The 26,341-nt window shown below is 40.6% G+C and overlaps 2 protein-coding genes across 2 annotated transcripts in view; one reads left to right on the top strand and one right to left on the bottom strand.

Moving 5' to 3' along the window:
* LOC139760141 (uncharacterized) overlaps positions 1 to 26,341 on the top strand; it is a 95,664-nt gene that overhangs the window by 61,144 nt on the left and 8,179 nt on the right. The gene's annotated exons all lie outside the window — the stretch shown is intronic.
* LOC139760143 (uncharacterized) overlaps positions 5,041 to 26,341 on the bottom strand; it is a 29,611-nt gene continuing 8,310 nt past the window's right edge. The window contains exons 3-7 of the mRNA XM_071683036.1: positions 23,026 to 23,203; positions 19,089 to 19,210; positions 9,944 to 10,204; positions 9,507 to 9,665; positions 5,041 to 7,539 (exon numbers count right to left, since the gene is read on the bottom strand). Coding sequence (XP_071539137.1) covers positions 6,688 to 7,539; positions 9,507 to 9,665; positions 9,944 to 10,204; positions 19,089 to 19,210; positions 23,026 to 23,203 — 1,572 coding nt within the window. The 3' untranslated portion in view covers positions 5,041 to 6,687. The remainder of the gene's footprint in view (positions 7,540 to 9,506; positions 9,666 to 9,943; positions 10,205 to 19,088; positions 19,211 to 23,025; positions 23,204 to 26,341) is intronic.

Here is a 26,341-nt window from a genome sequence, read left to right as displayed (position 1 = left end):
CTTCGTCTGTTTCCTGGTGCTACCTCACTAATGCGGGAAATGGCGATCAAGAATTATAAATAAACTGCATATTTATAATAAAAAATAATCAAAATATATCATATTATTTATTCAATATACTTAATCACCATTTCCCCCAACAGCGAGGTAGCGTCAGGAAACACCCATCCACTCATAAACACATATATATAAATACAGGTACATACACATATCAACATATAAATATATGTATACACATACAAAGACATATACATATATACACATGTACATATTCATACCAGCTTGCTTTCATCCATTCCCAGTGCCACCCAACCCCACAGTTAATAGCATCGCCACCCCCTGCATCAGTGAGGTGGCACCAGGAAAATAGACAAAAAAAGTCACATTTGTTCACACTCAGTCTCTAGCTGTCATGTGTAATGCATCAATACCACAGCTCCCTATCTACATCCAGGCCCCACAGACCTTCCCTTAGTTTACCCCCAGACATTGCTCATACCTGGTTCAGTCCACTGACAGCACGTCAACCCCAGTATACCACATCATTCCAATTCACTCTTTTACTTGCATGCCTTTCACCCTCCTGCATGTTCAGGTCCCGATCGCTCAGAATCTTTTTCATTCCATCCTTCCATCTCCAATTCAGTCTCCCACTTCTTGTTCCCTCTACCTCTGTCACATATATCCTCTTTGTTGACCTTTCCTCACTTATTTTCTCCATATGTCCAAACCATTTCAACACATCCTCTTCTGCTCTCTCAACCACACTCTTTTTTATTACCACACATCTCTCTTACTCTTTTATTACTTAATCAATGAAACCACCTCACTCTACATATTGTCCTTAAACAACTCATTTCCTACACATCCACTCTCCTCTGTACAAACCTACATGCCTTGCAACCATATAATATTGTTGGAATTACTATTCCTTCAAACATACCCATTTTTGCTCTCCAAGATAAAGTTCTCTCCACACATTTTTCCTTGCTCCCAGAACCTTTGCCCGCTCCCCCACCCTATGCTTCCATTTCCTTTGCTCTTATTCACATTTACTGTCAACTTCCTCCTTTCATGCACTTTTCCAAACTCAGTCACCAACTTCTGCAGTTTCTCACTTGAATCAGCCACCAGTGCTGTATCATCGGTGATAAACAACTGACTTGCTTCCCAGTCCCTCTCATCCTCAAGAAACTCCATACATACCCCTCTACTTCCCTAACCACTCCATCCACAAATAAATTAAACAACCATGGTGACATTATACACCCCTGATGCAGACCAACCTTCAATGGGGATGAATCACTCTCCCCTCTCCCTACTCGTACACATGCCTTACACTCTTGATAAAAACTGCACTGCTTCTAACAGCTTCCCTCCTACACCATATAGTCTTAAGACTTTCCACAAAGCATCTCCATCATCCCTATGTATGTCTTCTACAGTTACATAAATGCCACGTACAAGTCCATCTTTTTATGAAGTATTTCTCACATACTTTCGTCAAAATAAACACCTGATCCACACATCCTCTACAACTTTTGGAACCACACTGCTCTGTACATGCCTTCACCCTCTCAATCAATAACATTCCATACAATTTTCTAGGTATACTCAACAATTTTATGTCTCTGTAGTTTGAACACTCATCTTTATCCCCTTTGCCTTTGCAAAGTGGCACTATACATGCATTCCTCCAATCCTCAGGCGCTTCACCATGATCCATCTATACACTGAATATTATTACCAATCAATCAACAACACAGTCACCCCCTTTCTTAATAAATTTGACTGCAATACCATGGAAACGGAAGTGGATCATAGGGTGGGGGAGGGGGCGAAAATTCTGGGGGCCTTGAAGAATGTGTGGAAGTCGAGAACATTATCTCGGAAAGCAAAAATGGGTATGTTTGAAGGAATAGTGGTTCCAACAATGTTGTATGGTTGCGAGGCGTGGGCTATGGATAGAGTTGTGCGCAGGAGGATGGATGTGCTGGAAATGAGATGTTTGAGGACAATGTGTGGTGTGAGGTGGTTTGATCGAGTGAGTAACGTAAGGGTAAGAGAGATGTGTGGAAATAAAAAGAGCGTGGTTGAGAGAGCAGAAGAGGGTGTTTTGAAGTGGTTTGGGCACATGGAGAGAATGAGTGAGGAAAGATTGACCAAGAGGATATATGTGTCGGAGGTGGAGGGAACGAGAAGAGGGAGACCAAATTGGAGGTGAAAAGATGGAGTGAAAAAGATTTTGTGTGATCAGGGCCTGAACATGCAGGAGGGTGAAAGGAGGGCAAGGAATAGAGTGAATTGGAGCGATGTGGTATACCGGGGTTGACGTGCTGTCAGTGGATTGAATCAGGGCATGTGAAGCGTCTGGGGTAAACCATGGAAAGCTGTGTAGGTATGTATATTTGCGTGTGTGGACGTATGTATATACATGTGTATGGGGGGGGTTGGGCCATTTCTTTCGTCTGTTTCCTTGCGCTACCTCGCAAACGCGGGAGAAAGCGACAAAGTATAATAAAAAAATATAAATAATATAATATATATATATATATATATATATATATATATATATATATATATATATAAAGTGGTAAAGTGTGTGGAAGAAGAAAGTTAAGAGTAAATGTGAATAAGAGCAAGGTTATTAGGTACAGTAGGGTTGAGGGTCAAGTCAATTGGGAGGTGAGTTTTAATGGAGAAAAACTGGAGGAAGTGAAGTGTTTTAGATATCTGGGAGTGGATCTGGCAGCGGATGGAACCATGGAAGCGGAAGTGGATCATAGGGTGGGGGAGGGGGCGAAAATTCTGGGAGCCTTGAAGAATGTGTGGAAGTCGAGAACATTATCTCGGAAAGCAAAAATGGGTATGTTTGAAGGAATAGTGGTTCCAACAATGTTGTATGGTTGCAAGGCGTGGGCTATGGATAGAGTTGTGCGCAGGAGGATGGATGTGCTGGAAATGAGATCTTTGAGGACAGTGTGTGGTGTGAGGTGGTTTGATCGAGTGAGTAACGTAAGGGTAAGAGAGATGTGTGGAAATAAAAAGAGCGTGGTTGAGAGAGCAGAAGAGGGTGTTTTGAAATGGTTCGGGCACATGGAGAGAATGAGTGAGGAAAGATTGACCAAGAGAATATATGTGTCGGAGGTGGAGGGAACGAGGAGAAGAGGGAGACCAAATTGGAGGTGGAAAGATGGAGTGAAAAAGATTTTGTGTGATCGGGGCCTGAACATGCAGGAGGGTGAAAGGAGGGCAAGGAATAGAGTGAATTGGAGCGATGTGGTATACCGGGGTTGACGTGCTGTCAGTGGATTGAATCAAGGCATGTGAAGCGTCTGGGGTAAACCATGGAAAGCTTAGTTATGTATATTTGCGTGTGTGGACGTATGTATATACATGTGTATGGGGGTGGGTTGGGCCATTTCTTTCGTCTGTTTCCTTGCGCTACCTCGCAAACGCTGGAGACAGCGACAAAGCAAAAAAAATATATATATATATATATATATATATATATATATATATATATATATATATATATATATATATATATATATATATTTTTTTTTGGGGGAAGAGCAGTGCGGTTTCAGAAGTGGTAGAGGATGTGTGGATCAGGTGTTTGCTTTGAAGAATGTATGTGAGAAATACTTAGAAAAGCAAATGGATTTGTATGTAGCATTTATGGATCTGGAGAAGGCATATGATAGAGTTGATAGAGATGCTCTGTGGAAGGTATTAAGAATATATGGTGTGCGAGGCAAGTTGTTAGAAGCAGTGAAAAGTTTTTATCGAGGATGTAAGGCATGTGTACGTGTAGGAAGAGAGGAAAGTGATTGGTTCTCAGTGAATGTAGGTTTGTGGCAGGGGTGTGTGATGTCTCCATGGTTGTTTAATTTGTTTATGGATGGGGTTGTAAGGGAGGTAAATGCAAGAGTCCTGGAAAGAGGGGCAAGTATGAAGTCTGTTGGGGATGAGAGAGCTTGGGAAGTGAGTCAGTTGTTGTTCGCTGATGATACAGCGCTGGTGGCTGATTCATGTGAGAAACTGCAGAAGCTGGTGACTGAGTTTGGTAAAGTGTGTGGAAGAAGAAAGTTGAGAGTAAATGTGAATAAGAGCAAGGTTATTAGGTACAGTAGGGGTGAGGGTCAAGTCAATTGGGAGGTGAGTTTGAATGGAGAAAAACTGGAGGAAGTGAAGTGTTTTAGATATCTGGGAGTGGATCTGTCAGCGGATGGAACCATGGAAGCGGAAGTGGATCATAGGGTGGGGGAGGGGGCGAAAATTTTGGGAGCCTTGAAAAATGTGTGGAAGTCGAGAACATTATCTCGGAAAGCAAAAATGGGTATGTTTGAGGGAATAGTGGTTCCAACAATGTTGTATGGTTGCGAGGCGTGGGCTATGGATAGAGATGTGCGCAGGAGGATGGATGTGCTGGAAATGAGATGTTTGAGGACAATGTGTGGTGTGAGGTGGTTTGATCGAGTAAGTAACGTAAGGGTAAGAGAGATGTGTGGAAATAAAAAGAGCGTGGTTGAGAGAGCAGAAGAGGGTGTTTTGAAATGGTTTGGGCACATGGAGAGAATGAGTGAGGAGAGATTGACCAAGAGGATATATGTGTCGGAGGTGGAGGGAACGAGGAGAAGAGGGAGACCAAATTGGAGGTGGAAAGATGGAGTGAAAAAGATTTTGTGTGATCGGGGCCTGAACATGCAGGAGGGTGAAAGGAGGGCAAGAAATAGAGTGAATTGGAGTCATGTGGTATACAGGGGTTGACGTGCTGTCAGTGGATTGAAGCAAGGCATGTGAAGCGTCTGGGGTAAACCATGGAAAGCTGTGTAGGTATGTATATTTGCGTGTGTGGACGTGTGTATGTACATGTGTATGGGGGGGGGGGTTGGGCCATTTCTTTCGTCTGTTTCCTTGCGCTACCTCGCAAACGCGGGAGACAGCGACAAAGTATAAAAAAAAAAAAAAAAAAAAAAAAATATATATATATATATATATATATATATATATATATATATATATATATACATAAATGCCCATACATGCACATAAACATACATATATATATCAACATATACATATATACACATGTACATATTCATACTTGCTTGCCTTCATCTATTCCCAGTGCCACCCCATCCCCTGGAAACAGCATCGCTACCCCCTGCTTCAGTGAGGCAGTGCCATGTAAACAGACAAAAAAGGCCACATTCGTTCACACTCAGTCTCTAGCTGTCATGTGTAATGCACTGAAACCACAGCTCCCTATCCACATCCTAGTCCCACCAACCTTTCCCTGGTTTACCCCCTACATTTCACATGCCCTGGTTCAGTCCAATGACAGTACATCAACTTAGGTATACCACATTGTTCCAATTCATTCTATTCCATGCAAGCCTCTCACCCTCCTGTATGTTCAGGCCCCGATTGCTCAAAATCTTTTTCACTCCATCCTTCCACCTCTAGTTTGGTCTCCTGTTTCTCCTTGTTCCCTCCACCTCTGACACATATGTCCCCTTTGTCAATCTTTCTTCAGTCATTCTCTCCATATGTCCAAACCATTTCAACACACCCTCTTCTGCTCTCTCAACCACACTTTTTATTTCTACAGATCTCTCTCTTGCCCTTTCATTACTTACTCAAAGTGAGTCACAGGATGGGGGAGGCGGCGAAGGTTCTTGGAGCGATGAAGAATGTGTGGAAGAGAACGTTATCTCTGAAAGCAAAAATGGGTATGTTTGCAGAAATAGTAGTCCCAACAATATTATATAGCTGCAAGGCATGGGCTATAGATAGGAGGAGGGTGGATGTGTTGGCAATGAAATGTCTGAGGACAACATATGGTGTAAGGTGGTTTAAGTAATGAAAGGGTAAGAAAGATGTGTGGAAATAAAAAGGAGTACAGTTGTGAGAGTAGAAGTGAGTGTGTTGAAATGGTTTGGACAAATGGAGAAAATGAGTGAGGAAATATTGACAAAGAGGATATATGTGTCGGAGGTGGAGGGAACAAGGAGAAATGGGAGACCAAATTGGAGACAGAAGGATGGAATGAAAAAGATTTTGAGCGACTGGGATGTGAACATACAGGAGGGTGACAGTGAATTGGAACGATGTGGTGTAATGGGGTCAACTTCAGTCAATGGACTGAACCAGGCCATGTGAAATGTCTTGGGTAAACCATGGAAAGGTCTGTGGGGCCTGGATGTGGTGTACCAGACTCTGCCTGCTTCAGGTTACAGTGAAGGTGAAAAGTTACCTTTGGCAAGGCTGTATCTTCATCAGCTGCTGAAACAGATTACAGTCTCGTCAAAGAACTTCTTACTTCAAAAGAGTCTACCCTGTCTCTACTACTGAGCGTAGTAAAACCCTGAAGCTGCAGGAGCCCCTGGATCACCAAGAAGGGGATCCTGGGATTATAATGAATGATAATGATATATATAAATTTCATAGTCACTCCCATTAAATGTGGCACAGCAACTGTATGCTTGCATTTCTTGAGGAAATTACCCTCTCAGCTGTCAAGTAGTATGCCTGTAAGTAAGAGACAGGGCTTGGATGCTAAATAATAAAAAAAAATAATTTGGTTTCAGAAACTAAGCTGATGCTAATGAGGTAATAATATATTGGCTGTAGATGAAATCTTGATCAGGAATACATGAGTTGAGTACTCCTCATGAATAACTAATCCCTGCTTAGTTGGCACATAGCTGGTGGAGGGGAAGATGATCCATCTCCTTCTTCCTTTCCATATAACTTTTCATTAAACCAATTTCTTACTAATAATCCTTGAAGTTCATTACCTTTTTCGATGTCTTTATCAATATCTGAAATATTATCATTAGTACACTCATCCACATTCATGGCACTATTCAACTTATCATAATCATAAACTGCCAATTTTGTATCATTTACATTACCTTTAGGTCTAAGACAAACATTCTCCTGAGATCCACACACTCCTTCCTTCTTCTCTAATAAACTATTGACAACAAAATCATTACTCTTTAAAGAGGATATTTCTGTTCTGACTTCTTCATGGAAATTGCTTGCTTTATCATCAAATGTGTGTAAATCATCAACAACCTCAAATGCATGACCACCAACTGGAGTTCTTCGGGATAAAGGATATTCCTCTTTCACATTATCCCAATCTGGCATTATTTCAATTTGGTTAACATTTACTTGCTGAAACAGTGTGTGCTCTGTTAAGGCAACTTCACTTTTCTCTGCAATTTTAGAACCAGTATCAACTGATCCATTGGTTAACACCTCATTTAAAGGCAAATCCTTTCTTTCAATGGAGTTATGTGTGTCATCACTCTCTGACCCATGACTACTTTCCCCACTCACAACTCTTTCTGTTCCAACTACATTTTCAGGTTCATTACTAGATGTAAAACTACTACCAGTTACAGTTCGCTCTCGACCTTCAGTAGATTCAGTACCTGATGGAGCTTCATCACTTGCTGACACTGTTCCCTGGGGACTATCAACATGCAGTTTCTCTAATTTCTCCCGTAGGGATTCCCAGTACTGAAAAAAAAAGAAAAAGAAAATGATGGAAGAATCAATGAAATGTGTTAAGATTTTTTCAGAGCCTAAAGAGGAAGAGTAGTGAAAATTAGTTTCAACTTGTTTTAGTTAACATATTTCATGGAAAAGTCCACTAAATCACAATATAAATGATTTAGTATCCGTAATTGATAACTAAAAGACAAATAAAAATTCTGTAACTTAGCAACTCTTGCTACTAGATGAAAGTAAGCCACTTCAGCCACTCTCTCATGCCCTATCTAGGTAACATTGCCATTTAATCTTTTGAAAAACAAATATGACTGGGGTACTTTGATGATGTATGCTATTAAAAGGCTTAACATAATTTTTCAAAAAGCAAACTTCCTATTAAGACACAAAGAACAATTTATGATTAAAAAAATACCCTTATGCACTGGAAAAGAAAAGGTAACTGGGTCCCAACATCTTCAGGTGCACCACAATGCTCTGAAGAATTTGCGAATAATACAGAATCACTGGTTACAATCTGGAACTACTGTCAATCTCAAAATACTGTAAATGTCCCTCAAATTAACTGAAAAAAAGCAAATTCTGAATTTTTTGTTTTTCTTAAGAGTGACTGGTATGACATTGGCAAAAGATGCCCCAATCAGGACCATCTCGAGTGAAAAGAAAAAAGTAAGAGAAAAAATTGAGGAAATTAATTTCGACTCTTTGGGTGCTTGTAGACTGACCTCTCAATGGTAAAAAGAAAAAGGCCATGGAATTGAGAGATGAAAGAAGAGACTTCGAAAGCTATGCTCTTAGAAGAAAGGAGGCATTAAAATCAATCCTCCTGTAGCGAGTCTCCAGAGGAAACTAAGGGAAGCACCAGCCAATTATAGAGTAATGCTTATACTTCATACTACATTTCTCTTTGTTCTCCAGTGCTTCTACAATAAGAAAGCTATTGAGCAAGGCATTACCTTCCAGCCTTAAAACCATATTACATGCATGGGTAATGCAGACTTCTTAATTCCATCAAGTCAGTCACTCCACACATTGTGGCTCAAAATTTTAATAGTGTGTGATGTCAGTTCTGCACCAGTATTTGAGATCATGCCAATGTCTAGATTCTTCCTCTAAAGGACATCTAGTTCCTGTGCTCATAATATTTTCTGCTCCTTCAAAAAGATAGAAGTCCAAGATTATGGTTCTGGAGCACAACGCATATGCAGCTGTCATGATCCCCTCAAAGGCCCTTGGCTTTGTAATGAAAACAGTATGGTGTAATGCTGGGGCATTGCTATTTGGGAAGGTTATTAAACCATTCACTGTAACAATAAAAAAGCTACATCTACAATTTGCCATATCAGCTATTATTTCGGACTTTGAAAAAATGTACATCGTGAATATAAGTGCACTGAGCAAGGCAAACAATGCAAAATGTGAGTGTATTAAATGAGAGTAAAACAGAGATAGTTATGTGTCACGTATTTTTAAAGTTACATTTCATGTATGAGCCACATAATGGCAATGTAATGCATCATACATCAGCATCTTTCAAACACTCACACCTATGCTACTGGGTAAATATTTATGATAATAAACTTACAATGCTGTTTTTGATCTTATACTTTTCTTACATGTTTTATTCATATATCATTTCTCCATATATAATAGTTATGTACACTATTATGACATCATCATCATTACAAGTAATTTTGTTGATATGTATGCTACCAATAGTGCAAAAATGTTTGTGATATTGAATAATAAAATGCTCAACAGACATTGTATAACCATAAAACAAGAGAAACATGCTCCATTTTCTGCTAACACTGAACAGAAACATGATCGTAAATTGTGAATTGGCCTCTGGTTTCAGTGCATTAAATATGACAGCTAGAGACTGGATGTGAAAAAAAGGGGCCATTTCTTAGTATGTTCCTGGTATGACCTTACAAATGTGGTAAATATTGAACAGGTATGAAAAGAAAAATTACCTTCTCCTCCTGAGCAGTCATTTCTTCCAGTGGAGTAAAAGGTCTGGCACTGTGGTCATATGAAAGATCATCTGCAACCTCTGGTGGAGTCAACTCTGCTCCCACACCAGGCTCTCTTGGTAATCGGCACCTACGCTGTTCATGAATCTGTTCCGAGATCTGTTGGTGTAAAGAGTAAGAGTGAATGAGTGGGGAGTATTCTCTATAAACAGTTCCATAGACTAAATACTTGTTTCACTCTGATAAGATGAAATTAGTGTTCTCTCTGTCAACACATTATTTTTTTCTTTATGTTAGCTGATTAAGAAGGAATAATATCGAATGGTAAACTGGGATGACAAATTCCTTAACATTCAAAATGGTACTTAACACCTCCTGATGTGTATATTAGTCCTGATGAATAGGTCAAATATGAAATATTTTATTGAATGTCAAACCTGCTCCAAACTACGCAGAGACTGAGCATATGATGATTTTGAAGCAGCTATCGCCTGTTGGAGCTGTTGAACCCTTTCCTTTTGACTTTCCAACTGAGCTTGAACTCTTGCTTTCTCTTCAAAGTAAACCAATGACTTGTTGATTGAAGACCTGAGGCCTCGCTGCAACTGCTGAACACGTTGTTCAGTCTGCTGGTAGACAGAGGCTCGCCGCATGTGTTCTCTTTCGCTTGCAGCTTTCTGAGCTTCTGCTTCCATCACCTATAAATATTTAAAACTGCATTCAACCCTCTTGAACTCTGCCTGAGAGAAAATGACCACCAAAATTATAAAATTTTACATACACACTTTTCTGCTCAAGAAACACTCAGGCTCTTGTACAAAACATGGGAAAATTTTAGAGGCAAATCATACAAGTTTTTACACTATTATACTTGGTTGCCATTTCCCACGTCAGCATGGGAGTGCCTGGAAACAGACGAAGAAAGACCCATCCACTCATATACATACATACATGTAAATATACATATCAACATATAAACATACATACAAATACATATACATATATAAACATGTAAATATTCATGCCTTCATCCATTCCCAGTGCCACCCTGCCCCACAGGAAACAGCAACACCACCCCCTGTGTCAGCAAGGTAGTCCCAAGAGAACAGACAAAAAAGGCCACATTTGTTCACACTCAGTCTCTAATAGCTTTCATGTGTAATGCACTGAAACCATCGCTCCCTTTCCACATCCAGGCCCAGCATACCTTTCCATGGTTTATCCCAAACGTTTCACATGCTCTAGCTCAGTCCACTGACAACATGTTGACTCCACATTCTTCCAGATTACTCAAAATCTTTCTAACTCCATCCCTCCACCTCCAATTTGGTCTCCCACTTCTCCTAGTTCCCTCCACCTCTGACATGTATATCTTCCCTGTCAACCTTTCCTCATTCATTTGTTCCATATGACCAAATCATTTTAATGCACCCTCGTCTGCTTTCTCAATCACATTCTTTTTATTACCACACATCTCTTACATGGGAATAGGGAAGAAAGAATACTTCCCACGCATTCCTCACGTGTTGTAGAAGGTGACTAAAGGGGACGGGAGTGGGGGGCTAGAAACCCTCCCCTCCTTGTATTTTAACTTTCTAAAAGAGGAAACAGAAGAAGGAGTCACGCGGGGAGTGCTCATCCTCCTCGAAGGCTTAGATTGGGGTGTCTAAATGTGCGTGGATGTAACCAAGATGAAAAAAAAGGAGAGATAGGTAGTATGATTGAGGAAAGGAACCAGGATGTTCTGGCTCTGAGTGAAACGAAGCTCAAGGGTAAAGGGGAAGGATGGTTTAGGAATGTCTCGGGAAAGTCAGGGGTTGGTGAGAGGACAAGAGCAAGGGAAGAAGGAGCACTACTCCTGAAACAGGAGTGGTGGGAGTATGTGATAGAGTGTAAGAAAGTAAACTCTAGATTGATATGGGTAAAAGTGAATGTGGATGGAGAGAGATGGGTGATTATTGGTGCATATGCACCTGGGCATGAGAAGAAAGATCATGAGAGGCAAGTGTTTTGGGAGCAGCTAAGTGAGTGTATTTGTAGTTTTGATGCACGAGACCAGGTTATAGTGATGGGTGATTTGAATGCAAAGGTGAGTAATGTGGCAGTTGAGGGAATAATTGGTGTACATGGGGTGTTCAGTGTTGTAAATGGAAATGGTGAAGAGCTTGTAGATTTCTGCACTGAAAAAGGACTGGTGATTGGGAATACCTGGTTTAAAAAGAGAGATATACATAAGTATATGTATGTAAGTAGTAGAGATGGCAGAGAGTGTTATTGGATTACGAGTTAATTGATAGGCGCGCGAAAGAGAGACGTTTGGATGTTAAAGTGCTGAGAGGTGCAACTGGAGGGATGTCTGATCATTATCTTGTGGAGGAGGTGGAGATTTGTAGAGGTTTTGAAGAGAGAATGTTGGGGTGAAGAGAGTGGTGAGAGTAAGTGAGCTTGAGAAGGAGACATGTGTGAGGAAGTACCAGAATGGAAAAAGGTGAGAACAAAGGATGTAAGGGGAGCGGGGGAGGAATGGGATGTATTTAGGGAAGCAGTGATGGCTTGCGCAAGAGATGCTTGTGGCATGAGAAGCATGGGAGGTGGGCAGATTAGAAAGGGTAGTGAGTGGTGGGATGAATAAGTAAGATTATTAGTGAAAGAGAAGAGAAGAGAGAGGCATTTGGACGATTTTTGCAGCGAAATAATGCAAATGACTGGGAGAAAGGTGCAAGAGGTGAAAAAGAGGGCAAATGAGATTTGGGGTGAGAGAGTATCATTAAATTTTAGGGAGAATAAAAAGATGGTGAAGGCATGTACAGAGCATCAGATTGGGGAAGAGCAGTGTGGTTTCAGAAGTGGTAGAGGATGTGTGGATCAGGTGTTTGCTTTGAAGAATGTATGTGAGAAATACTTAGAAAAGCAAATGGATTTGTATGTAGCATTTATGGATCTGGAGAAGGCATATGATAGACTTGACAGAGATGCTCTATGGAAGGTATTAAGAATATATGGTGTGGGAGGCAAGTTGTTAGGAGCAGTGAAAAGTTTTTATTGAGGATGTAAGGCATGTGTATGTGTAGGAAGAGAGGAAAGTGATTGGTTCTCAGTGAATGTAGGTTTGCGGCAGGGGTGTGTGATGTCTCCATGCTTGTTTAATTTGTTTATGGATGGGGTTGTTAGGGAGGTGAATGCAAGAGTTTTGGAAAGAGGGGCAAGTATGAAGTCTGTTGGGGATGAGAGAGCTTGGGAAGTGAGTCAGTTGTTGTTCGCTGATGATAAAGTGCTGGTGGCTGATTCATGTGAGAAACTGCAGAAGCTGGTGACTGAGTTTGGTAAAGTGTGTGAAAGAAGAAAGTTAAGAGTAAATGTGAATAAGAGCAACGTTATTAGGTACAGTAGGGTTGAGGGTCAAGTCAATTGGGAGGTAAGTTTGAATGGAGAAAAACTGGAGGAAGTAAAGTGTTTTAGATATCTAGGAGTGGATCTGGCAGCGGAGGGAACCATGGAAGTGGAAGTGGATCATAGGGTGGGGGAGGGGGCAAAAATCCTGGGAGCCTTGAAGAATGTGTGGAAGTCGAGAACATTATCTCGGAAAGCAAAAATGGGTATGTTTGAAGGAATAGTGGTTCCAACAATGTTGTATGGTTGCGAGGCGTGGGCTATGGATAGAGTTGTGCGCAGGAGGATGGATGTGCTGGAAATGAGATGTTTGAGGACAATGTGTGGTGTGAGGTGGTTTGATCGAGTAAGTAACGTAAGGGTAAGAGAGATGTGTGGAAATAAAAAGAGCGTGGTTGAGAGAGCAGAAGAGGGTGTTTTGAAATGGTTTGGGCACATGGAGAGAATGAGTGAGGAAAGATTGACCAAGAGGATATATGTGTCGGAGGTGGAGGGAACGAGGAGAAGTGGGAGACCAAATTGGAGGTGGAAAGATGGAGTGAAAAAGATTTTGTGTGATCGGGGCCTGAACATGCAGGAGGGTGAAAGGAGGGCAAGGAATAGAGTGAATTGGATCGATGTGGTATACCGGGGTTGACGTGCTGTTAGTGGGTTGAATCAGGGCATAAGAAGCGTCTGGGGTAAACCATGGAAAGCTGTGTAGGTATGTATATTTGCGTGTGTGGACGTATGTATATACATGTGTATGGGGGTGGGTTGGGCCATTTCTTTCGTCTGTTTCCTTGCGCTACCTCGCAAACGCGGGAGACAGCGAAAAAAAAAAAATGTTTTGGAAGTAGGTAAATAAAGTGTGTACGACAAGGGGGCTAATGGGGGGGGGGGTGATAACAAGTAGTGGTGATGTGAGAAGGAGATGGAGTGAGTATTTTGAAGATTTGTTGAATGTGCTTGGCAGATACAAAGTGTTTTGGTCGAGGTGGGATGCAAAATGAGAGGGTTAGGATGAATGATTTGGAAAACAGAGAAGAGGTAGTAAAAGCTTTGCAGAAGATGAAAGCCAGCAAGGCAGCAGGTTTGGATGGTATTGCACTGGAATTTATCAAAAAAGGGGGTGACTGTGATGTTGACTGGTTGGTAAGGTTATTTAATGTATGTATGACTCATGGTTAAGGTTATTTAATGTATGTATGACTCATGGTGAGGTGCCTGAGGATTGGTGGAATGCTTGCATAGTGCCATTGTACAAAGGCAAAGGGGATAAAGGTGAGTGTTCAAATTACAGAGTTATAAGTTTGTTGAGTATTCCTGGGAAATTATATGGGAGGGTATTGATTGAGGGCAAAGGCATGTACAGAGCATCAGATTGGGGAAGAGCAGTGTGGTTTCAGAAGTGGTAGAGGATGTGTGGATCAGGTGTTTGCTTTGAAGAATGTGAGAAATACTTAGAAAAGCAAATGGATTTGTGTGTAGCATTTATGGATCTGGAGAAGGCATATGATAGAGTTGATAGAGATGCTCTGTGGAAGGTATTATGAATATATGGTGTGGGAGGCAAGTTGTTAGAAGCAGTGAAACGTTTTTATTGAGTACGTAAGGCATGTGTACGAGTAGGAAGAGAGGAAAGTGATTGGTTCTCAGTGAATGTCGGTTGGCGGCATGGATGCGTGATGTCTCCATGGTTGTTACATTTGTTTATGGATGGGTCGATGTGCTGTCAATGGATTGAACCAGAGCATGTGAAGCGTCTGGGGTAAACCATGGAAAGTTTTGTGGGGCCTGGATGTGGAAAGGGAGCTGTGGTTTCGGTGCATTGTACATGACAGCTACAGACTGAGTATGAGTGAATGTGGCCTTTGTTGTCTTTTCCTAGTACTACCTCGCGCATATGCGGGGGGAGGGGATTGTCATTTCATGTGTGGCGGGGTGGTGACAGGGATGAATAAGGGCATAAGGGCAGACAGTATGAATTATGTACATGTGTATATATATATATTCTCAGTGAATGTAGGTTTGCGGCAGGGGTGTGTGATGTCTCCATGGTTGTTTAATTTGTTTATGGATGGGGTTGTTAGGGAGGTAAATGCAAGAGTCCTGGAAAGAGGGGCAAGTATGAAGTCTGTTGGGGATGAGAGAGCTTGGGAAGTGAGTCAGTTGTTGTTCGCTGATGATACAGCGCTGGTGGCTGATTCATGTGAGAAACTGCAGAAGCTGGTGACTGAGTTTGGTAAAGTGTGTGGAAGAAGAAAGTTAAGAGTAAATGTGAATAAGAGCAAGGTTATTAGGTACAGTAGGGTTGAGGGTCAAGTCAATTGGGAGGTGAGTTTGAATGGAGAAAAACTGGAGGAAGTGAAGTGTTTTAGATATCTGGGAGTGGATCTGTCAGCGGATGGAACCATGGAAGCGGAAGTGGATCATAGGGTGGGGGAGGGGGCGAAAATTTTGGGAGCCTTGAAAAATGTGTGGAAGTCGAGAACATTATCTCGGAAAGCAAAAATGGGTATGTTTGAAGGAATAGTGGTTCCAACAATGTTGTATGGTTGCGAGGCGTGGGCTATGGATAAAGTTGTGCGCAGGAGGATGGATGTGCTGGAAATGAGATGTTTGAGGACAATGTGTGGTGTGAGGTGGTTTGATCGAGTAAGTAACGTAAGGGTAAGAGAGATGTGTGGAAATAAAAAGAGCGTGGTTGAGAGAGCAGAAGAGGGTGTTTTGAAATGGTTTGGGCACATGGAGAGAATGAGTGAGGAAAGATTGACCAAGAGGATATATGTGTCGGAGGTGGAGGGAACAAGGAGAAGAGGGAGACCAAATTGGAGGTGGAAAGATGGAGTGAAAAAGATTTTGTGTGATCGGGGCCTGAACATGCAGGAGGGTGAAAGGAGGGCAAGGAATAGAGTGAATTGGAGCGATGTGGTATACAGGGGTTGACGTGCTGTCAGTGGAGTGAATCAAGGCATGTGAAGCGTCTGGGGTAAACCATGGAAAGCTGTGTAGGTATGTATATTTGCGTGTGTGGACATGTGTATGTACATGTGTATGGGGGGGGGGGGGGTTGGGCCATTTCTTTCGTCTGTTTCCTTGCGCTACCTCGCAAACGCGGGAGACAGCGACAAAGTATATAAAAAAAAAAAAAAAAAAATATATATATATATATATATATATATATATATATATATATATATATATATATGTCTGTGTGTGTATATATATGTATACACTGAGATATATAGGTATGTATATGTGCGTGTGTGGACGTGTACGTATATACATTTGTATGTGGGTGAGTTGGGCCATTCTTTCGTCTGTTTCCTTGTGCTACCTCAATCATGCAGGAGACAGCGACACAGTATAATAAATAAATAAATAAATAAATAAATAAATAAATACTCTCACCCTTTCATTACTTACATTAAACTACCTCACATCACGTACTGGCCACAAACATTTCATTTCCAACATATCCACCCTCCTATCTATAGCCCATGCTTCACAACCACATAATATTGTTTGAACTACTATTCCTTTAAACATACCCATTTTTGCTCTCCAAAATAATGTTCTCTCTTTCCACATATTCTTTGTTGCTTACAGAACCTTCGCCCCCTCCCCCACCCTATGATTCACTTCCACTTCTACGGTTCCATTTGCTACTAAGTCCACTCCCAGATATCTAAAACACTTCACTACCTCCAAATTTTCTCCATTCAAACTTCCATCCCAACAAACTTGTCCCTCAACCCTGCTGAATCTAATAACCTTGCTCTTATTTACATTTACTTTCAACTTTCTCCTTTCGCACACTTTCCAAAGTCAGTCATCAACTTCTGCAGCTTCTCACTCAAATTAACCAACAATGCTGTATCATTGGTGAACAACAAATGACTCACTTCCCAGGATCTCTCATCCCCAACTGACTGCAAACTCACCCCTTTCTCCAAAACTCTTACATTTACCTCCCTAACCATGCCATCAATGAACAAATTAAACAACCATGGGGACATCACACACCCCTGTACCAGAAAGACTTTCACTGGGAATGAATCACTCTCCTCTCTTCATACTCATACTCATGCCTTACACCTATGATAAATACTTCTCTACTTCTAGCAGCTTACCTGCCATACCATATACTATTAAGACCTTCCACAAAGCATCTCTATCATCCCTATCATAACCTTCTCCAAATCCATAAATGCTACAAACAAATCCATCTGTTTTTCTAAGTATTTCTCACTTTTCTTTTTTCTTTCAAACAATTCGCCATTTCCCGCGTTAGCGAGGTAGCGTTGAGAACAGAGGACTGGACCTTTAAGGGAATATCCTCACCTGGCCCCCTTCTCTGTTCCTTCTTTTGGAAAATTAAAAAAAATGAGAGGGGAGGATTTCCAGCCACCCACTCTTCAAAACAAACATCTAATCCACACATCCTCTACCTCTTCCAAAACCATACTGCTCCTCCCCAATCTGATGCTTTGTACATGCCCTCTTAATCAATACCCTCCCATTCCATTTTCCAGGAATACTCAACAAACTTATGCCAATGTAGTTTGAACACTCACCTTTATCCCCTTTACCTTTGTACAATGGCACTATACATGCATTCCATCAATCCTTAGGCACTTCACCATAATCCATACATAAAATGAACATCCTTACCAACCAATCAACAACACAATCACCCCCTTTTTTGATAAATTCAACTGCAATACCAACCACTCCTGCTGCCTAGTCGGATTTTACCTTCTGCAAGGCTTTTGCCACCTCTTCTCTCACCAAACCACTCTCCCTGACTCTCTCACTTCACACACCACCCAGACCAAAACACCATACAAATGCCACTCTATCATCAAACACATTCAACAAACCTTCAATATACTCACAGATAAAGAATGGCCCATTCACTCATACACACACACACACACACGTGTATATACATAAATGCCTATACACGCACAAATACATACATATACCACCTGTTATCACTTGCCCCCTTCACCAATGTTCCCATTTGTTCTCTTGTCTTATGCACATTATTTCCCTCCTTCCAAAACATATTTTTCATTCTCCCTAAAGCTTAATATTCTCTCACCCTCTTTTGCAACCCTTTTACCTTCCTCTTGACCTCCTGCTGCTTTCTCTTATGCATCTCCCAGGCATTTGCACTCCTTCCTTGCAAGTATCGTCTAAACATAGTTCTCTTTCACTAACAAATTTACTTCTTCATCCAATCACTCACTAACCTTTCTAATCTACCCACCTCCCACCTTTCTCATGCCATCACTGCACCTCCGTAATACATCCCATTCCTCATCCACTCCCTTCACAACCTTTGCTCTAACCTTTTGCCATTCTACACTCAATCTATCCTGGTACTTTCTCACACAAGTCTTCTTTCCAAGTTCACTTACTCTTACCGCTCTCTTCTCCCGACATTCTCTATTTTTGAAAACCTCTACAAATCTTCACCTTCACCTCCACAAGATAGTGATCAGACATCCCACCAGCTGCCCCTCTCAGCACATTAACATCCAAAAGTCTCTCTTTTACATGCCTATCAATTCACACATAATCTAATAATGCCTTTTGACCATCTCTCCTACTCACATATGTATGCTTGTGTATATTATCCCTTTCTAAACCAGGTAGTCCCAATCACTAGTTTTATTCATTCAGCACAAAAACTCACAAGTTTTTAAACAAAATGTTTCATCATATCAAAGGCAATGACAATGCAGTAAAATAATATATGGCTAAATGGAAGTATAACTAGCATACATATCTCAACTGAAATGACGAAAGTAGCAACAAGATTTCCTTTGGAACATGCTCCTTGCAAATTAAAATTAATTCTACCTGTCAAATCCAATTTACAAGTACTATAGAATTAGGTGCATTCACTCTCAGTTCACTCATATACATCCTAAACCATGGCCCACTGAGGTAATCTGGAGTATGGACATGACCATCAGCCCTTCCAAATTTTTCACTTTAAATATGCTGATGATATTGGTGTATTTACTCAAACTGACATCAAGAGAATGAAAAAAATCCTTTGGTAGGATTAATATAGAGAGAAGTTTAATATGAGAGATTTTTCCATAAGAAATATCATATAATGCCTCAAAAAGCATGTTACATTTAGCGAATAAAGAAAAACTTAATTGAATAGAGGAAAGAAATTATAAAACATACCTTCATTGTGGCATGGTTCAACATTTCTTGCCATGCTGAATCGAACTGCCAATGTTCATGCCGACTGTTAATGAATCTTTCCTCAGCAAGAGCAATAGTTTCTTTGGCTGCTTGATGCAGTGCTGGGATAAAGTTAATTTTCAGTGTCAAAGTTCACTATAGAATAATATGCTCACTACACATTATATCTCTCATCTCCTTTCCCTTTATAAAATAAGATGGTTCATGCTACTACCCCTAAATATAACATGGACACTTCATACCTTCACTACCATAAATAATTAGTTTGAAATTAACCAATTGTCCATCTTACCTAGACTGATACCTTCTTTCTTTTCAACAATAGTTCTCATCACTTCAGATTTCTCTGCACATCTCCATTAATACACTATCAATACACTATCCTTTAAACAACTAGCAAGTCTTTACAACTTTCATGCTTCCCCCACACATTCCTTCATCCCTGACTAACCAGTCACCTTCATTTACATCCAGCCCCTCCGAAATCTTCCTCCAGCATATACTGTCCAGTTAATTTCAAATGGAGATGAGTATGCACGACATAGTTACATAAAATTTGTTACTGCTTGCACATCTTGTTGAATTTGATACTTCTCAAGTAATTTCTTTTGCTCTTTCCAAAAAATTTCCATCATATGAGCAAGCATTCCTCCATCCTTAATAAATGTTTCATGTATTAACATTTCTGCAATATCTCTTCTTCAACTTATGTATTTTAGATTTTGAACCTGTTCCCTCCAAACACAGTCATTTCATTGTTGCATATGCAATCAGTGATATACAACATCACCACATACTACCTAGCCATGTCTTTCTCATATCTATACTTGATATATTCCTTGACATCTGTACCTTTCAGACTTTTCTTTTTAAGACCAGTACCTCTAAACACACGCACCATTAAATAAATCTTTATCCCGTTTCTCAGAAATGAAGACATTAACCCTTATGCTATGGGAAACAAACAATACAGCACCCACCTCTTGTGCAGTGAGTTTTTGGAAAAATATACGTACGTGCATTTTCTTTGCTTTCATTTTTTTTTTTCAAACTATTCGCCATTTCCCGCATTAGCGAGGTAGCGTTAAGAACAGAGGACTGAGCCTTTGAGAGAATATCCTCACCTGGCCCCCTTCTCTGTTCCAGTGTGAATAACGTATTATCCCAAACAGCCATAAAGGAATACCGTCTGTGCTTGGCTCTTTCCCTTTCCTTTTTTTTTTTTTGAATGAAATACAGGATGGAAGAATTTCCAGTCCTCCTCTCCCACCCCTCTTATCTGCCTTCTAGAACACATAAGAGATACCAGGGGTAGTATTTTCTCCCCTTTCCCTAAGGATAACATGAACATTATCTTTTATACTTGTTCGCCATTTCCCTCTTCAAAGAGGTAGTGCCAGGTAAACAAGAAGATATGGTCTCATTCACTCACATCCACTCTCTCAATGTCACCAAAATCACACCTTTATCTACAACCAGGCCCCAAACACCTTTACATGGTTTCTCCTGACCACTTCATATGTCCTGGTCCAATCCAATGATAGCAGATTGCCCCATTTACCACATCTCTCCTATTCACTCTATCCATTTGCACATTTTACACCCTTTTGCATGTTCAGGCCCTGAGCAATCAAAACTTAATTTCTTTATCCTTCCACCACCCCCTTGGTTTCCCCTATTCCTTGATCTCTCCTCTTCCGGAGAGCTCTTCCGACATGTATACCCTCTTAATCATCCTCTCCATGTGTCTACACCACATAAGCACATCCTCTTTAATGGATTAAAAGAAAAATAAGAAATGCAGACAAGAAAGTAATGGAATCACACAGAACAGAGACAAAAAGAAGAAAAAGCATTCTGACATGCACTCTTTTCACCAAACCACTTGCCATGATTCTCTCACTGCATACCTCCATGTCCAAAACAACCTATATCTGCCACCCTTTCATCAAACACACCCTATTATCATTTACCCCCTCTACCAAAGCTCACATTAGCTCTCTTGTCCTTGCTCTATTAACCCACTTTCAAAATGTTTTCTTATTTCCACTGAAGTTAGTTGATATTTGCTCACCCCAACTCTCACCTGCCTTCCTTTTCAGCCCATGAACCTTCTCCTTGATGTCCTGCTACATTCTGTTATACAACTCCTAGTAATTTGCACTCCTACACACGTAAGTACTGGTTCCCTAACCACCTCACATTCCCATTCTTCACCCAATCCCTTTGCTCCATTTACTGACACCTTTTGTCATTCTCCACTCATTCTCTTCTGTTACCTCTTTACACAAGCCTCATTTCCAAGCTCACTCATTTTCACCATCCTCTTCTGTCCAATATAATTTTCTATTTTCCTAAATCCTCAAGATACTTTCACCCTTGCCTCCACCAAGTAATGATCAGACATTTCACCAGCTGTTACCCAAAGTCTCTTATGCATGTCTTTCATTTAGTAAGTAATCCAAAAATGGCCACTTACCATCCATCTTACTTAACCATTTATGCTAATATATACAAGGTATATATATGTTTTTCACCAGGTATTCCCAATCACCAATTCTCTTTTAACTCACAACATACTGTTCACCATTTTCATTCACACACAGGGTATCCCTTGCCTCCCAATTGAAACCTGAACTATTATACACTCTTGCCATTCAAATCACCCATCAATAATACTTGACCTTTTACATTAAAATTGCCATAACTCAGCTCCTCCTAAAACACACCTCTCTTTCGTACTCTCTCAGTTCCAGGTCACTACCTTGCACTTTTTCACACAATCCCTAACTCCTCCTTAAACAGAAATACCATCCCTTATCTAGCTCTTATCCTTACACTAAGCCCTTACTTTACCCTTAAGACATTCTTTAACCATTCTTGCCCCTTCTCCTTGAAATGTTTCACTCAGAGCTGGGATATTATCTAGGTTCCTCTTCTCAAAACATACCACCTTTCTCTACCTTCTTCTCATCTTGGTTACATACACACATTCAGACACCCCTGAAATGGTTGTTTAAAGTGACATAGGAAAAGAATGCATGGAATGGTGTATGTGTGGGAGACATGTAAGGACAGGGATAAGTGAAGACTCTTTGTCATGGCCACCTCCTTGATGGAAGTTCCCACAGGAAACGGGTGTCAGAGATATAGACAGATGGATAGGTGATCTTTTGTTTTTGATGAGAATAATTTTAAGGACACTGACTCTTTCAGCACTATTGGTAGCCATGGATGAGGTAGATAAATGTTTTATAGCAAAGGTGGAGGCAATGTTGCCAGCACCTGCCTTACCTTGACAACAGTGTAGCTGGTAATTTTACAAACTTTTATAGTTTTGCTATGAAAGTATTATCAATGAATCGCACTTATTGTTATGAGAAAAGATTTAATACAGTAAAAAATATAGCAATAATCAGTGAAAATTTTTTCAGTATAGGTAAAATAATGATAAAATATGTGCAGTATCAACTCACAACTTGTGCCTTAATTCTATACTTTTCAGTGTGATGATGTGAAACATCTACAAAACTTCAAGATGTTATTGGAGTGAATATAGAGGACAAATAGAAAACATATCCTGAAATGATTTTCATCATTGTTATATGAGTATCTTTTAAGTTGTAAGATTATATACATTTTGAACTAACTTAAAAAACATGAATTTTGAGGGTTGGAGATGAGAACTCGGTTAAGCATTATGGGGTTAAGCACCTGCTACAGTACTTCTATTTATGTAAGAAGTTTCAACGGAAACTGTTAGCAGCCAATCTACTGTCTAATATAAGCATAAATTCTTGCAAATAATACCTTACATATAATTAAAATGGTTAGCCAACTGCAGACATATTAACGTCAAACTTCTGACATATCAACAAAATCAGTTCTCTGCTAACAATGCCAAACAAAGATTTACCATTAGCTCTCTGATACTGAACTGCAGCTCTCTGACAGTCGAGCTGGGATGTCCTTGCCAATTCCTGAGCTTCAAAATATGGCCGAGCCTTCTCAATACAACTACCCAACTTTTTGGCCATGGTCTTTAACCGTGCAGTAGACTCTGTGAGAGTTGTCCTGAACACATTGTTGGCTTCCTGAAAATAGAGATATGTTAAAAGATTACATGGCAATCTAGATTACATAACTCCTGCTATACAGCAGAGTTTATGATAGAGGGCCCCTTTTACAAAGTATGACATCTGTACATATCTGGTGATTCTTCAGTTTTGTCTTTCCACTTTGCACTTCCACTATACTCAATCCTACCTATTTTACCCAATTCCACTCAAAGTCATTCTGTAAACAACCATATCTCCCCATTGGTTTTCCCCTTAGCATTCATCTCGCCAACACTTCATAAAAACACAGCTACCTAATTTCTCTTAAATCCAAAACTTAGGTCAGTTTATACTGGTGTCACAATGGCAGAATCAGCAGATAAAAGCCCAATATTGAGGTGCAAATCACAATGTATCTGACAAGATTTGCCACCCACAACTTAGCATTCGTCAAAATACTAAGGCATATGATAGAGTTGATAGAGATGCTCTGTGGAAGGTATTAAGAATATATGGTGTGGGGGCAAGTTGTTAGAAGCAGTGAAAAGTTTTTATCGAGGATGTAAGGCATGTATATGTGTAGGAAGAGAGGAAAGTGTTTGGTTCTCAGTGAATGTTGGTTTGCGGCAAGGATGTGTGATGTCTCCATGGTTCTTTAATTTGTTTATGGATGGAGTTGTTAGGGAGGTGAATGCAAGAGTTTTGGAAAGAGGGGCAAGTATGCAGTCTGTTATGGATGAGAGAGCTTGGGAAGTGAGTCAGTTGTTGTTCACTGATGATACAGCGCTGGTGGCTGATTCGTGTGAGAAACTGCAGAAGCTGGTGATTGACTTTGGTAAAGTGTGTGAAAGAAGAAAGCTGAGAGTAAATGTGAATAAGAGCAAGGTTATTAGGTACAGTAGGGTTGAGGGACAAGTCAATTGGGAGGTAAGTTTGAATGGAGAAAAACTGGAGGAAGTGAATTGTTTTAGATATCTGGGAGTGGATTTGGCAGTGGATGGAACCATGGAAGCAGAAGTGAATCATAGGGTGGGGGAGGGGGCAAAAGTTCTGGGAGCATTGAAGAATGTGTGGAAGTTGAGAACATTATCTCGGAAAGCAAAAATGGGTATGTTTGAAGGAATAGTGGTTCCAACAATGTTATATGGTTGCAAGGCGTGGGCTATAGATAGAGTTGTGCGGAGGAGGGTGGATGTGCTGGAAATGAGATGTTTGAGGACAATGTGTGGTGTGAGGTGGTTTGATCAAGTAAGTAATATTAGGGTAAGAGAGAAGTGTGGTAATAAAAAGAGTGTGGTTGAGAGTGCAGAAGAGGGTGTTTTGAAATGGTTTGATCACATGGAGAGAATGAGTGAGGAAAGATTGACCAAGAGGATATATGTGTCAGAGATGGAGGGAATGAGAGAAGTGGGAGACCAAACTGGAGGTGGAAAGATGGAGTGAAAAAGATTTTGAGTGATTGGGGCCTGAACATGCAGGAGGGTGAAAGGCGTGCAAGGAATAGTGAACTGGAATGATGTGGTAAACCAGGGTTGACGTGCTGTCAATGAATTGAACCAGGGCATGTGAAGCGTCTGGGGTAAACCATGGAAAGTTCTGTAGGGCCTGGATGTGGAAAGGGAGCTGTGGTTTCAGTGCATTATACATGACAGCTAGAGACTTGAGTGTGAACGAATGAGGCCTTTGTTGTCTTTTCCTAGCGCTACCTCGTGCACATGCGAGGGGAGGGTGTTGTTATTTCATGTGTGGCGGGGTGGCGATGGGAATGAATAAAGGCAGACAGTATGAATTATGTACATGTGTATATATTTATATGTCTATGTGGGTATATATATGTAATACGTTGAGATGTATAGATATGTATATTTGCATGTGTGGCTGTGTATGTATATACATGCGTATGTGGGTGTTGGGCCATTCTTTCGTCTGATTCCTTGTGCTACCTCACTAACCTGGGAGACAGCAACAAAGCAAAATAAATAAATAAATAGATAAAATATTAATAGCTTTAATAACCACTGAGGTAGGGAAGAAAGAATTCTACCCCGTATACCCTGCATGTTGTAGAAGGCAACTAAAGGGGAGGGAGTGGGGGATGGAAACCCTCCCCTTCTTGTATTTCAATTTCTAAAAGAGGAAACAGGAGTCATGCGGGGAGTGCCCATCTTCCTTGATGGATCAGATTAGGGTGTCTGAATGTAACCAAGATGAGAAGACAGGAGAGATAGGTAGCATGTTTGAGGAAAGAAGCCTGGATGTTCCAGCTGTGACTGAAATGAAGCTCAAGAGTAAAGGGGAAGAATGGTCTGGAAATGTCTTGGGAGTAAAGTCAAGGGCTGGTGAGAGGACAAGAGCTAAGGAAGGAGTAGCACTACTGAAGCAGGAGTTATGGGAGTGTGTGATAGCGTACAAGAAAGTAAATTCTAGACTGATGTGGGTAAACTGAAAGTGGATGGTGAGAGATGGATGATTACTGGTGCTTATGCAAGTGTTTTGGGAGCAGCTGAGTGAGTGTGTCAGCAGTTTTGGTGCCCCAGACAGGGTATTAATGATGGGTGATTTGAATGTGAAGGCAAGTAATGTGGCAGTTGAGGGTATAATTGGTGTGCATGGGGTATTTAATGTTGTGTATGGAAATGGTGAAGAGCTTATGGATTTGTGTGCTGAAAAAAATACGGGTGATTGGGAATACCTGGTTTAAAAAGAGATAAAAACAAGTACACATAAGTAAGTAGGATAGATGGTCAACGGGCATTATTGGATTACATATTAAATGAGAGGCATGTAAGAGACTTTTGGATGTAAATGTGCTGAGAGGGGCAACTGGTGGGATGTCTGATCACTATCTTGTGGAAATGAGGGAGCAGATTTGTAGAGGTTTTAAAAAGAATAAGAGAGAATGTCAGAGAGAAGAGAGTGGTGAGGGTAAGTGAGCTTGGAAAAGAGACTTGTGTTCAAAAATACCAGGAGAGATTGGGTGTAGAATGGCAAAAGGTGAGAGCAAATGAAATGAGGGGAGAGGGTGAGGAATGGTATGTATAAAGAAAGCAGCAGGAGGTCAAGAAAGTTGAAAAAGAGGGCAAATGGTAGTTGGGCTGAGAGAGTATCATTAAATTTTAGGGAGAATAAAAAAGAAGTTTTGGAAGAAAGTAAATAATGTGCGAGAGACGAGAA

Source organism: Panulirus ornatus, chromosome 35, assembly GCF_036320965.1.
Source record: "Panulirus ornatus isolate Po-2019 chromosome 35, ASM3632096v1, whole genome shotgun sequence".
In the NCBI taxonomy this organism is placed as follows: domain Eukaryota; kingdom Metazoa; phylum Arthropoda; class Malacostraca; order Decapoda; family Palinuridae; genus Panulirus; species Panulirus ornatus.
This window is presented reverse-complemented; position numbering and strand designations above follow the sequence as displayed.